General features: G+C 47.9%; 1 protein-coding gene across 1 annotated transcript; it reads left to right on the plus strand.

The window, feature by feature from the left end:
- Positions 1-15558, plus strand: LOC119169706 (isatin hydrolase). Its single transcript, XM_037420733.2, has 4 exons — positions 1-154; positions 4306-4523; positions 13667-13931; positions 15035-15558. Exons 2-4 carry the CDS (start codon positions 4306-4308, stop codon positions 15389-15391), a joined length of 840 nt encoding a protein of 279 aa, XP_037276630.2. The 5' UTR covers positions 1-154; the 3' UTR covers positions 15392-15558.
- Positions 15559-15580: the final 22 nt, after the last annotated feature.

Below are 15580 nucleotides of genomic sequence, written 5' to 3' on the forward strand. Positions count from 1 at the left end.
TCTGCACCGACCTTTGTCGCTGTGTGATCCGGTGCACAGCTATTAGCTGACCTTACGAAAAAGACGGTTGCATTTCAATCTTTTCCCTGAAGCCGAAAAGAATACCGTAGCGCGCGTATTTCTGTTCCAAAAGGAGACACCTTGCGTTTTCCGGGTGAGTCAATCTATTCTCGCCCATCCTTCGTACGGGCAACTCGAGCTTCGGTGTACAGAGCAGTTTCTTGCCTGAAGCCTGATTGTCAATTTTGAGGCATTCCTTCTACAAACAAGTGAGCTTACAGCGCAGCATGAATACGAGAACTTTGTTGTGGAGTCGAGTGATAACAAGCTTGCAACCGGTGTTTTGTGACAAGCGTTATTTGCGATAATTTAGAAATGTTCAAACTGATCACATCAGCAAGAAGCCGTCCGCATCTGTCCATTCAATGTGAATGTTTTAAGGAGTGAGCTCACAGCTTGTCTGATATATCTCTAACGTTAGATTTCACAGTGTCGCCCCGTCGCGGTGGTCTATAGTGACTATAGGTTCTCGGCTTCTTACCCTCAGGTCGCGCGATCAAATCCCGGCTGCGGCGGCTGCATCTTCGATAGAGGCAAAAATACTGAAGGCCCGTGTGCTCAAATTGGGGTGCACGTTAAGCAACCCCAGGTGGGCGAAATTTACAGAGCCCTCTACATACGGCGTCTGTCATATTTCATGTTGAAAAGGAGAAACCTGTGGCAATATTCGTAACGCTCAGACATCAGCCAATTGTCAAGACTCGCATTTCATAAACGCTGTACGCCATCCACGTCATGCGGAATATTGTTAGCATTATTCACGTGGGTCCTTACGGAAAAAAATCTACTACAAACTATGCACTGGAAAAAATATTTGCTACAGCCATAGAGCCCTTCACTGGTTGCCCCTCCCGTCCACATTAGATAATCGTAATTTGTGTTGTCTGGCTTCAGTTGCGTAGCCAGGAGTGGCACCCTCCGGATTTTTTTGCAGTGTTATACTGGCACAAAAAATTACACTTCACCACATCTGCCTGCCCTGCCCCAACTTCCGATAAAGGGGTAACCCCCCCGCGGATAGAATTTCAGGCTATGTCCCTGTATTGTTTAGTCTTGTGCTGCTAAAGAAAATATAGCGAGTGGGCAAGCAAAGTTTCTCATGCTTCCTTTTATTACGCCTATTTCTCACATATTTACCTTTTGCGCATGCAAACTGAACAGCAAGTACCATGCTGAGTGGTACGCAGCTTCATATTGACTGTCGTGTTGACACCGCAAAAGCTCGATCCATGTAGCATGATGACTGCACGAATATGAACGAAAAAAGGACGATAGATCGATAATCTCGCTTTCGGTAAACGCAAACATATGAAATATATAATGAAGCGAAGAAGGACATAGGAGTGTTATTTCTATGAAGGTAAAGGTGGGTGAATATAGGCGAAAAAACCTGCCACCCCTTCGATCCTTACCCACAATCTCTGTAGTGCGAGTTCGATGTCCTGCCTGGTGGACCTGGTTTTTATATTTTGGTATATTACTGCTACAGTCAGTCGGTCAACAAACTTTCTTCAGGTGCTAATGGACTACAAAGTCGTAGTTTTGGGCCGCGAACGATATTGTGAACAAAATGAACCTTTCATACCAGTACTTCACTCGAAGGTTACACAAAGAAGTCGGCACGAGCTAGCAGTGTCATTTTTCGGTGTGTGCCCGGAGGGCAAGAGGAGCAAAGGATCCAGTAAGCGTGAAGGTTGCAGTAAGAGACCTTCAAGGACAGATAATTAACGCACTATGGAAGAAAGTAAAAAAATTAATAAACTCTAGCAACTTTAAATCTTTTGGATACTTGAAGCGCATCCACTTCTCTCTTCCACATGACTCACTTCGCTTCTAGAACGAGTGAGCCGAAGGGAAAAGTGTCCAACTTTCATAATCAAAGACAAAAAGAAAACTTTATAAGTTCATGACAGCAAAAAAAACAAGAAATTTTATGACACATGTTGGCTATAAATAAGCAATAACTAAATATTTAGCGTTAGTATAGAAGTGAAGTACAGCAGAATTATCAATAATAAATTTATATATTTTTTCTATTAGTGGTGCATTATGAACAGAAAAAGTAAAATGTGAAGGATGTTTTTTTTTGTTGTTATTAGGTTACCCTGATTAAGAGCCAATGGACAAAAATTACCCCATCTCTCACTAAGGAGAACCACGACTAGCCTGCGAAGCTGCGCATGGGTCGGCTTGATGTTTCGGTCATCAAGGGCACATTGCCCGATATTAAGGCATCCTTGCAAATGGAGCGCACCATGAACACACAGTATTTCCAATGCGCGTCTGCAGAGCCTCATTCGTCGACCCCATAACGCGATTGATGAGACAAGGCAAGGGAGAAAGGCCACAGCGTCTTACAACGTCTTACAAAGGCCGCAGCGTCTTACGGCCACATAGGAGGGCGAACGCGCTAGCGCGTGCTAGAGCGTTCTTTTAGGGTACAATGTGTCGGTTCATCGCGCATTTGCAGAATATCGCTGCCCGACGCCATTACATGATTGCTGAGACACTGCAAGGAAGAGAAGCCACGGCGTCTTACACGGCCAATTAGGAGGTTGAATGCGCTAGCGCGTGCTAGAACGTTCCTTTAGGGTACAACGCGTTGGTTCATTGCGCATTTGCACAATTTTGTTGCCCGACGCCATCACATGATTGCTGAGGCAGTGCAAGGGAGAGGAGCTACGGCGTCTCACATGGTCACTTAGAAGGGCCGAACGTGCTAGCGCGTGCTAGAGCGCTCTTTTAGGGTACAACGCGTTGGTTCATCGCTCATTTGCGGAATTTCGTTGCCAGATGTCATCACATGATTGCTGAGACAGTGCAAGGGGGAAAAGCCTCAGCATCTTACCGGGCCCCTTGATTGATATGTGGGGTTTAACGTCCCAAAACCACCATATGATTATGAGAGACGCCGTAGTGGAGGGCTCCGGAAATTTCGACCACCTGGGGTTCTTTAACGTGCACCCAAATCTGAGCACACGGGCCTACAACATTTCCGCCTCCATCGGAAATGCAGCCGCCGCAGCCGGGATTCCAACCCGCGACCTGCGGGTCAGCAGCCGAGTGCCTTAACCACTAGACCACCGCGGCGGGGCTTACCGAGCCCCTTATACAGGCTGGAACGCGCTAGCGTGCGTGCAAGTTCTGGCAGTGCTTGAGCCAACTGTTGCACATGAGCAGTAAGGGTGGTCACACACACCGGATTGAGCTTCGCCATGAGCTGCTTTGCACCTAATAAAGTGAATGAAATTTACTGGGAAAGTAATTTGTAGTACTTACATTACAAATGTAAATAAATTTAAGTGGCCGAAACTACAGCTGGTCGCCAGCAGGGGCCGAACCTGCAATCTTATAATAATGCGTCCGATGCCCAACCATTTGAAGTAAGCTGACGGTAATGCTCTTGGGCGTTTATTGGGTTCGGCCCCTGCAAAAGGCCATTTGTCTTTTCAACCACTTTAGTTTGTTCATCTTCAAAGCATAATTGCAACCAATAACATGACCATTCTCTCAGTTGCTCGATTATCTGTTGGGTTCTTATCAAGGTTATGAGTAGCTAAATGCCCCGCCGCGGTGGTCTAGTGGCTAAGGTACTCTGCTGCTGACCTGCAGGTCGCGGGCTCGACTCCCGGCTGCGGCGGCTGCAATTTTGATGGAGGCAAAAATGCTGTAGGCCCGTGTGCTCAAATTTGGGTGCACGTTAAAGAAGCCCAGGTTGTGGAAATTTCCGGAGCCCTCCACTACCTCGTCTCTCATAATCACATGGTGGTTTTGGGACGTTAAACCCCACATATCAATCAAGCATGTCTATCTAAATATGCATGATATATCTCCACTAACATTATGTAGTACTGAATATGGTGTAAAGAAATATTGTTTCCACTAAATGTATACATCAATACTGGCTTTGCATTTTTGTCAAAAATACACCATAAAGAACATTCTTGGGACAAAAAAAAAGAAGTAAAAGCGGCCAAATTGTATGAACATTTCTGAGAGCTCGTCTTGCTGAGAAACTCCCGCCACCGTCGAAAAAGTCCGGTATGAGCTGCGCTGGTAGGATCCGGGCTTCAGAGTAGTTCGAAATCTAGCAGTATGAGATGCTATGAAATCGTTCCACCTACACTTCAATATAGATCATCGAGTGACGCTAGGTGGTGCATGAATGACAAGCTAACGGTGTTCTTTGCAAATGTTTCTTCACTTTTGTAGGCCACAGACTAATACTAACGTTTTAATTTGCAGATGTGGTTAAAAGTGACGACATGGTTAGTCTTGGCTTTCTGCTCCTTAAGAAGCCAAGATCAAGCATGGGCGCTCTTGGGAGTGACACCACCGGCCCTAATCAAAAGCTACAAGATTGTGGACTTGTCTCACCACTTCAACAATGAGACAATATACTGGGACGATAACGGCATCTACAATTTGAACGTGACAGTTTACAACACCACTAGAGCTGGGTGGTACGCAAGTTGATATTGACTACCGTGTTGACACCACGAAAGCTCGGTTCGTGTGGCATGATGAATACGCAAATTTTGTTGCTAGTCATTGAATATGAATGAAAAAAGGACGATAGATGGATTATCTCGCTTTCGGTAAACGCAGATATAGAAATAGATAATGAAGCCAAGAACGACATACGGTTGTTATTTCTACAACGTTAAGCGTGGGTGAAAATAGACGAAAAGTTGGCTACCCTTTAGATTCTTACCCACGACCTCTGCATTGTGAGTTTGATGCTCTGCCAAGTGTGTAACTGTGGGGTTTTTCGCCCGTCAAATCTATGTGGTCCTTCTGCATGCGTAACTTTGTGTGCTAGCCAGCGTCACGCTTAGATGTAACGGCGAACGCTTAATCGGGAAACGATTTGGCACGCTGCGGAACAATGAACTCGATCACACCACATAGTACGTTGCTTGGTAGGATGATACTAGCACGTTGATGATAAGATAATGACACACCCTCACTACGTGCGCAAATTTAAAATGTAAGCATTTCGTTCTTCGTTATTTTAGTGACGTCACGCGTAGGTCGCCAGTCACGCGTACGTCGCCACGTGTGGTGCAGTTCCTGCTATATGTCGTTTTTCGTTCACCGAAACAACGCCTCCTCTATTTTATCAATAACAGCCACATGCGCCCGATCAATGCCACCTGGAAGATTATCAGTCCTGATCACTGTCGCCGTGACGTCACTCGTTTCAGCCGAGCGAGCACGCGTACGGGAGTCTGAATTCATTGCCGCAATCGTCTCCCTTTGAAAGATAAAGCGTTCGCGGCAAGTTCTACTTTCTTCCTTTTGGTTAACAAAAAAGGGCACTAGTTTAGGTAAATTATTGCGCTTGAAACTTTTTGGATACTCACCTGTGAGCCATTTCTTCGACGAAAAAGCTAAAGATTGACGCTATCGAACCTGTAATCGATCTCTAAAAAGGAATTTTGTGGACCAACAAATTTACAAAATAACTATGGTAGATAATATTCATTCTTTATTTGCACACATACGCGCACACACAGTATATATCACGAGCACGCAGATAAACTGTTCCTATCTCGTTTGCAAAGTTCCTGCAGTTTTATTTGCACTCTTTCCAACATCTGTCTTCATGGGCACGTAGTTATTGAGGAGAGAGTGTGCAGGTGCCACAAATAAGATATCCAGCACAACATCAGAGCGACGACCATTGCAAGTGAAAAGAAAATCTTTCGAGACCGACACAAGAAGCGGCGTTCCCTCTTTTGTTCTGGCCCCTCTCGCAGTGGTGCGTAGTCGGTCATATAACGTAGGGCCTCGGAAAACTGTTAGTACTGGGTTTATGTTAAACTGTGTAGCCTCCGTGGGTGCTTCTATCGCAGTGCTGGTTCTTGGATCGATATATTATTGGTAGTGGCTCCTAATTACTATAGCTTGAAGTAGAGATTACACACCTGAAAATCAATTAGGAAAGCACTTTACCGTAAGTGTCTACATGCATCTAAATTTCAAGGAAATACACTAGACTAAGGTGCTGACCGCAATAACACTGCAATAACGTGATATGAACACCAGCAAGAAAATACTATGCACAAAGCTGATGCACTAAGTAATTCCATTGCATTCTTTCCATTTTTGTCAACCAAGTGAACAGCGATAATACAAGTCCGCGGCGCTAATCGCCAGTTGCAAAATATTTACTGCCACTCAAGGGAAAACGCCTGTTCTAAATATCTTCTGCAACGAGCGATTAGTAATTTAATGTCAGTGCCTACGCCAACAAGTCAGAAACACAAGCACTTTTATTTCAGAGCAAGAACAGAACATGGTGGGGATGGGGCCATTGGAATGACTTTCAAATAAGCAGTACGGCCACACGTACCTTGAAGTCCCGAAGAAAATGGCATGCTCCAATTTTGTTCTTCGGTTGTGTTTAGGAAACAAGAACACTTGCAGCATCGGTCCCTTTGCGGTGACAATTCGCCACGCAGCATTTCCCAACCATTCGTATTTCCAGTCGTACGGATTGTGTATATCCAGCGCACAAAACGCATCACATATCCACGCTGCAGTTCATGGACACAGAAAAAGATGGTCTTCTCAAGTCGCCAACATGAACACTAGCACGCTGCGAAAACTTTCGTCGGGCTTGGCAATCCATGTCGGTCGAGCTACCAGAGAAAGCGTAGGCACGTCTGTGTAGCGAAATACGCTAGTCAGAATGGAGTGACGTCCGAGCCTGTGGCCGACACAGTGAGCAGGCCTGAAATTATCTAGTGGCATTGACCCAATCTACCTTTTCACCCCTCTCTCCTGTAGTCTTTTCCTGCTCTCTCCCATCGCCTAGCATTCGGACGTGCTTTGCGGTCACGGGGGAGAGTAGCCCCTCATGCAGTGCCTCATGATCACGGTGTAAGAATTGTTCTTACACCATGCTCATGACGGAAATCATGTGAAGTCATTTTTTGTCAGGTGTGTACAGATACGTGTAGTGCCCCACCGTGGTGGTGTAGTTGCTAAGGTACTCGGCTGCTGACTCGCAGGTCGCGCTATCGAATCCAGCCTGCGGCGGCTGCATTTCCGATTGAGGCGGAAATGTTGTAGGCCCGTGTGCTCAGACTTGAGTGCACGTTAAACAACCCTAGGTGGTCGAAATTTCCGGAGCCCTCCACTACGGAGTCTCTCATAATCATATTGCCACAGCTCGACCATCGCAGAAGACGCGGGCCACAATTCGCGTTCGTAAAAGCCGCCACACAAGTAGCAAGAAAGCCGCGCCATCGAACGCCGTCCTGCACGCGCCACGGTGCTACGCCACGGGACCGGCACGAGACTCGAGGGCCAGACGAAGAGACCGACGAAGTTCGAGTCAGCGAGCAAGAGACATTTTTTGGCTGACCATCTTTAGTTTTGTGTTTGCGGGCACAAGTTTGCCCTAAATAAAAAGTTTATATAGTACCAGGTGCTATATTTATTCGTAACAATCTGGTGGACGTGCTGGGTATGATTCCGAGCCCACCACAGGTAAAAGAGAGAAGCCCAGATCCCAGAAGATTAGAGCCAGCAGAATTACCACCTGTGCACCAAAACCCGAGTCGCCGACTACGTGGTGAGCAGCCCGAGTTTGGCCCCCTAATTGACCCATCAAGACCTGTCGAAACCTCAAGCGCAAGCGTCACTGCGATGGCCACCCAGTCGACGCCATCTCCATCTCACCTCATTGTGGATTCACCTCGTACACCAAAGGTCTTCCACGGTGAGACTTTGAAGACGCCGAGGACTGCCTTGAAGGCTTCAAGCGCGTTGCAGGTTTGAATGGTTGGGACGAAGCCCGAAAACTTCGTTACGTTTACGTCACCCTGCAAGATTCGGCACGTACGTGGTTTGAGAACCACGAAGCGCCCTTGCTGTCGTGGGACGACTTCCGACGAGAGCTAATTGACACCTATCCGAATACGGACCGCAAAGAGAAGGCAGAGGCTGCTCTTCAAGCGAGGAACCAACGGCACAACGAGAGCGTGACCATGTACATAGAAGACATGTCGCGGCTCTTCCGCTGAGCCGACCAAAACATGGCCGAGGAGAAGAAGTTGCGGCACCTAATGCGCGGAGTAAAAGAAGAAATTTTTGCAGGCCTGGTGCGTAATCCACCGCGAACAGTGGCGGAGTTCCGGTCCGAGGCAACGACCTTGGAAAGGACACTACAACAACGTGCGCGACTGTACAACAGAGACTTCAGCGTCTCTTCAGTCAGGGCGGAGCCAACAGCCCTTCCCACCAACGTTGACGTCCTCCGGGAAATGGTGAGGGCTATCGTTAAGGAGGAGCTCCAGAAACTGCAACTCCCCCAAAATCCTCCAGTGATGCCCTCTGTCGCGGACGTTGTACGTGAAGAAGTGCGGCAAGCAATTATTCAACCACAGCCTCAGGTGCCCCACCACACGCAACCGGAACCTCAGCCACAGCTGTTGTACGCGCAAGTCGTATGGCAAGAGATCAGACGCCCCAACTTTGCACAAGCTCCCGTTATGCCACCGACCTTTCCTCGCAGTACGCCACCGCCGATGCCAGAAGCGGGACCCCGCAAAAGTCATGTATGGCGCACGGCAGACCGGCGGCCCCTCCTCTACCACTGTGGGGAGGCAGGTCATCTTTATCGGACATGCCACTACCGTCGGGTTGGGCTACGTGGCTTCCCAGTGTACACCCTGCCCTCGTAACGGTGAGTGCCCTTACGAAATCGAAGAATATTTATCTTCGCGCTTTGCCTCTCTAAACACTCAGCAACATGAATCGTGGTCGATTGCGCCAATGCGCAATAGGTCACCGAGTCCACACCCATCGTCTACTTTCCCGAGGCGTCGTTCACCAAGCCCGTGACGGGAAAACTAGAACCAGCGACCTGTGGAGGCAGGGCCGCTGATTTTCGAAAACTGAAAACCCTCCGTCGTTAACCGGATCAGACGACGACACTGACACAATGACGGACAAGCGGAGTAATGGTGACGTGACATCCGAGCTACAAGTCAGAATCGATGACGTCGAAACCATAGCGTCAATAGCCACAGGTGCACACTACTCAGTAATAAGTAGCATGCTCGCAAAGAAGCTGAAGAAAGTGCTCACTTATTGTACCGGACCGCAGATACGCACCGCCGGAGGGCACTTAGTCAGCCCCGTAGGATTGTGCACAGCGAGAGTGGGAATAAGAGGCCATGTGTGCGTCTGCAGTTTTATTGTTCTCCCCGAATGTTCCCGTGAGGCAATTCTGGGCATGGACTTTTTGCAATTAAACAGTGTCATCATCGACTTGCAGAAATCAAAAGTTTATTTCTCTAGACAGAACGCCGTTGCCATCTGTCATACGGAGCAACCAATTGTTTCGTCTCTTCGTATTGTGGATGAAGGTGTGACAGTGCCGCCACGTAGCAGCGTGACAGTTTCTGTGAAAAGCGACGTTTTTCGTGAATATGTTGGACTAGCAGCACGGCAGCTTGGGCTAGTTGGTATGGCATGACGATAGTTGTAGCGGGAACAAAACGACGACACAGTCTTTCGTGTCCTTCTTGTCTCTGTGTCGTCGTTTTGTTCCCGCGCTATAACTATCGTCATGCCGGACTAGCAGTAGGAAATATCGAACTGCTACTCACAAAGGGGATACGCGTGGCGAGAGGTCTAGTGAAACTGCGGAACGGATATCTGATGTGCTATTGACTAACTTTACCAACGAGGTACAGCATGTGGCGAAGGGAGCAGCCATAGCATCACTTCATGACTACGTGCAAGTCTCAGATGTTTGCACAATAGAAAAAGTACCAACAACGCCCTCAACAGTGGACAGCGTCCTCGCGAAAATAGATATTGACCGAGAGCTTTCATCTCTGCAGAAAGACCAGATTGTGGAGTTGATCAAGGAATTCGCAGAGTGCTTTTCCTCTTTATCGAAAGTCGGACGTACTCCTGAAGCAAAGCACAGCATTGTAATCGAAGGGCATGTTAGACCAGTATGTCAGCATTCATACCGAGTAGCTCCGAAAGAAACGGAGGCGATAAAGGAGCAACTACAGGAGATGCTCGACGACGATGTCATACAGCCCTCCAAAAGCCCATGGGCATCGCCGGTAGTACTTGTGAAGATGAAGGACAACACCATGCGGTTCTGTGCTGATTACAGAAAACTCAACCTCGTCACGAAGCGGGACGTGTACCCACTCCCACGAGTCGACGATACGTTGAATAAACTGCACAATGCTCCCTTTTTTTCATTGTTGGACCTAAAGAGCGGGTACTGGCAAATAGAAGTCGACGAACGAGATCGTGAGAAGACGGCGTTTGTGACACCCGACGGACTCTACGAGTTCAAAGCACTCCCATTTGGTTTGTGTTCTGCTCCCACTACCTTCCAGAGGATGATGGACACTGTGTTCTCCGGCCTCAAATGGCAGTCATGCCTTGTCTATCTTGACGACGTAGTATTTTTTTCCACTACGTTCGAGCAGCACGTGCAGAGATTGAGAACGGCACTGGACGCTATTCGCATGGCTGCACTTACGATCAAACCCGAAAAGTGCCACTTTGGATTCCGGGAGCTTCAGTTCCTCGGGCACATTGTCAGTTCTCACGGTGTCCACCCAGACCCGGAAAAGATCACTGCAGTTGAAAATTTGCCAAGGCCAAGAGAAAAAAAAAGCTATGCGACGTTTCCTGGGGCTTTGTACCTACTATAGGTGCTTCGTTGAAAACTTCTCCAAGATTACGGAACCACTGACAACGCTCACGAAGGTGTGCAATTCATCTGGCACCAAGAGCAAGAAGACGCCTTCTCTGAGTTACGACGGCGTTTGCAGTCACCTCCCATACTCGCTAGTTTTGATGAAGATGCCAAAACAGACATTCATACGGACGCCAGCAACGTTGGCCTCGGTGCTATTCTTGTTCAGTGGCAGAACGGGGAAGAAAAAGCTATTGCTTATGCAAGCCGCACTCTGTCGAAAGCTGGGTTTAATTATTCAGCTAGGGAAAAGGAATGTCTCGCAGTTATATGTGCCATCAGTAAGTTCCGTCCAAATTTATGCGGTAGATCATTCCGGGCCATCAGTGACCATCATTCATTGTGCTGGCTTGCGAACCTTAAGGATCCTCCCGGAAGACTTGCTAGATGGAGCCTGCGTCTACAAGAATATTACATCACCGTAGTCTACAAGTCTGGCCACAAGCACAATGACGCCGATTGCTTGTCACGAGCACCAGTCCAGACCTCGTCTCCTGAGCATGAACAAGACTCCGCATTTCTTGGAGCTGTAAATGTGTCGGAGATGGCTACTGATCAGTGAATGGACCCAGAATTACTTCTGCTCATTCACTACTTAGAGGGGCAGCACCTCGAAGTACCGCGAGTTTTCGTCTGTGGACTACGTTCCTACGTCCTCCGCAACAACGTTCTCTACAGGAGAAACTTTCAACACACCGGTGAAACGTTCCTACTGCTGATACCATCATCACTGCAAGCAGAAATTTTAGAAGCGTGTCATGATGACCCATCAGGAGGTCACTCGAGCATTAGTAGGACTTTGGCAAGAATCCGCCAGAGATATCACTGGCCAAAATTGATGGATTCAGTACAGCATTATGTAAGATCATGCCGAGAATGCCAAAGACGCAAAGTACCACCCCTAAAGCCAGCAGGTCTTTTGAAACCGATTGAGCCACCGAAAGTCCTGTTTGAGCAGGTCGGAATGGATTTGCTAGGACCATTTCCTATGTCATCTTTCGGGAAGCACTGGATAGTTGTAGCAACCGACTACATGACCCAGTATGCCTAGACGACATCTCTCACAAAAGGAACGGCAAAGGAAGTGGCTCAGTTTTTGTGACCCAGATAGTGCTGCGACATGGCGCACCTAAAGTCCCTATAACTGACAAAGGAACTGCGTTCACTGCCAGGCTAGTACAGTCTGTCATGAAACTAACGCACACCGACCACAGAAGAACTATCGCGTACCATCCGCAAACTAACGGGTTAACTGAAAGGCTGAACAGGACGCTTGCTGACATGATCACGATGTATGTGGACGTCGAGCATCGGACTTGGGACACCATATTACCGCATGCTACATTTGCACACAATACCGCAGTACAAGAGACAGCCCACTTCACGCCATTTCAATTTGTTTATGGTCGGACAGTAATAACGACATTAGACGCGATGCTGCCTGTCAACAGCACGAATGAAGAGGACCCTGACATAAGCGAATATATAGAAAGCGCAGAAGAGGCGCGACAACTAGCATGAAACCGCATAATTCAACAGCAGGACGTCGACGCGCACCGTTACAATTTAAGACGAAGGGACGTTCAGTACTCCCTTGGAGACCAAGTGTGGGTCTGGACGCCTGTGCGTGCACGTGGCCTATCAGAAAAGCTTATGCGGCGCTATTTTGGCCCTTACAGGGTTCTTCGTTAGCTAGGCCCATCAAACTACGAAGTGATCCCTGAAGGTCAAGTATGCACAACACGACGCAGGAATCTCCCGGAAGATGTACATGTAGTACGGATGAAACCGTACTACGACAGGAACTGAACAAGTGAACTGACTCACATCACTTAACACAAGGACAAGTCCTATTGTTTAGAAACTGTAAGCCGGCTCTACGCATCGGGGCGATGCGTGCTAGGAGGGAGACTAATGCCACAGCTCGACCATCGCAGAAGACGCGTGCCACAATTCGCGTTCGTAAAAGTCGCCACACAAGTAGCAAGAAAGCCGCGCCATCGAACGCCGTCCTGCACGCGCCACGTGCAGGATGGCTACGCCACGGGACCGGCACCAGACTCGAGGGGCAGATGAAGAGACCGACGAAGTTCGAGTCAGCGAGCAAGAAACATTTTTTGGCTGACCATCTTTAGTTTTGAGTTTGCGGGTACGAGTTCGCCCTAAATAAAGAGTTTATATAGTACCAGGTGCTATATTTATTCGTAACAATATGGTGGTTTTGGGACGTTAAACCCCACATATCAATCATATCAGATCCGCGGGGTGGCGTCTTGCATTCCTCGTGTTCAGAATATTGGCAGTGACGCTGGCTCTGTGAAATATACATGTTTTGAGATAGCGTGTCGCCGTTGGGGCTGCTATTCGGGCAACCAGTGGGGAAGCGTCACTATGTAACGTTTCTGCATGCGCTGCTGTGTGACGCGGCGGAGGTAATGTGTCGAACCAGAAAGAAGCGGCATGAAGGAGTGAATCTGACAGACCTATGATATTGGTGTGGTAGACGCGTCTATCTCATCTTCCGGGGAAAGCGTTCAGACGCACGTGTGACGCGAGTAGCACGACCCCTCATATAGCGCCGCATCACGACCGCTCCCTGAATTAAGGGGGAGCGACTGCTCCCGTTGAGAAGCGCGCGTTTGCACTGGCGTCGAAATAAAGGAGGCGTTAACCTAAATAACAAAAAAAACCTAGTATGACAATGTGCTTGCACTTTCAGAAATTATTTGCGCAAATAATGCAGTACGCTGTGATACAGTCCTCTAATGCCTGTATTGACTAGCCCTATCGTAAAGGAAAACCAGCGTATGTCCTAACCTGTTACAGATACAAAGACAAACTTCTGATGATTGTCTACAGGCTTCAGATGGATGTGGTCGAGGATCCCATACACGGTGGTACACATTTCGACGCCCCATTACACTTCAACAAGGATGGCTGGGACGTTTCTCAAGTACCGCTCGAGATGTTGCTCTTCGTGCCGGTGGCACGTGTGGACGTGCGACACAAGGTAGCGTCGGATCCGGCATACCTTCTTACTGTTGACGATATTCTCGACCGGGAGAAACAGCATGCGCGTCTACCCGACGGGTGTCTGTTTATCGCCCACACTGGACATTCTAAGGTACATATTTTTTGATGCTGCAACAGTACTGTAGGCCTATAGGAGATAACCTATTATTAAAGTAGTACGCCAAAACATTCAAAGGGAAAAAGGAAGTTTCACTAATTTAAAATTTCTTCTGCTGACGTCCTCAGCTAATTGTCAGTAAGGTGTCATTGGTGCCCACAACGTGTCATTGATGATGTCAATCACGGATTACAAGTTATTTCGGCCTCTTATAATGCCAAGATGAAGTAGCAACGTGAATTATTTGCATTTCACGATCATTTATTCGGCGCATTTCTAGCGATTTCTCAAGCTACGCTGCAGTAGGGACTTCGCTAATACCACACGGTAGTTCGACGGTGCAGGCAGACCGGAAAGACTTGCTGAAATGACGAGAAATGAAGAATAACATACTCCATGGCAGTGACAGAGAGACTCGTGGTGTTGAGTGTGAAGGAAATATAGTCGACATTGTGGTATGAGATTAAGAAAGATGCTCATTTCGCACGCCGTATAACACAAATTAGCTCAGCCTCATTAGGAATATATGATAGTGGAGAGAGAGACAATACTGCACCAATTGTACGCGCTCAGTGCCGAGTTTTGTATTTACTAATACGTGGTAAGCTATATAGTCAAAGCACCTTGTAGTACGCGTAGAATCTGCAACACGCTTTTTTATGCAGTTGTCACACCTTCTATTTCGCCATCTGTCACCAACGCGTCACACCAATTGTCTTTAGACAAGTGCATTTAGTTTGCTGATGTTTTCCGTCCTCTTAAGTCTTACATTATAAACCGTTCGACGTTTATACCTAGCATATTCACGTACAAACGTGGTTTCTTACTAAAGAAATCGAGCAGTGCAGCAGTTCTGCATACATGCTTTCGTCCATTGTCTTTAGATGAGATTCGCGTGCGATAAATGTGTAATACCCTAGCCCCTGCAACAGTCACATTGGGATGGCACAGCGCATAAATAGATAAGTGAATCATTTTTACTGTTGCAAATGAACTTAATTGCTTCTGTTCAAACGTTCTGTCGGTGAGATAACGATGACTCCATCAGTTCGCTAAAACGAGACGATCAAACAACAGGCACCTCTTTTCTGGCACAGTACTGGCCCAACCGTACGGCGTATTTGGGCATCCAGGCCGACGGCGAAAGGCGTTTCCCGGCGTTGACAGGAGATGCCGCATCGTTCTTGGCCACCCAGCGCAGCGTCAACGGCGTAGGTCTGGATACGGCATCCGTGGACGCGTCCCGCTACGATGCGCACAGGGCTATCCTGAACGCGAACATGTTCATCCTCGAGAATCTGGTTAACTTGGAAAAACTACCGACACTGGGGTCGTACGCAATTGTCCTTCCGCTCATGCTGGATGGTGGCAGCGGATCGCCCGTTCGCGTCGTAGCCATTGTGCCACGGAGGAAAAACTATATATACCACTCTGAAGACAATTACGCAAATTAAACGATCAGTTTACTACGACGGTGCAAAACAACGTCGGGCGTGGAAACAAAACTTGTCGTTTTTGTTTTACCTGTCCTGGAAGCATGACGCAGACGCAAGTGGATGTGTTCCCGTTCTGGACGCCGACAGCTCAAAAGACACCACCAAGCCGGAGTCTAAAGCAACCGCTGCTGATGAGGTCTGCACGAA

The sequence above is a fragment of the Rhipicephalus microplus genome, chromosome 2, assembly GCF_043290135.1.
Source record: "Rhipicephalus microplus isolate Deutch F79 chromosome 2, USDA_Rmic, whole genome shotgun sequence".
Classification (NCBI taxonomy): Eukaryota; Metazoa; Arthropoda; class Arachnida; order Ixodida; family Ixodidae; genus Rhipicephalus; species Rhipicephalus microplus.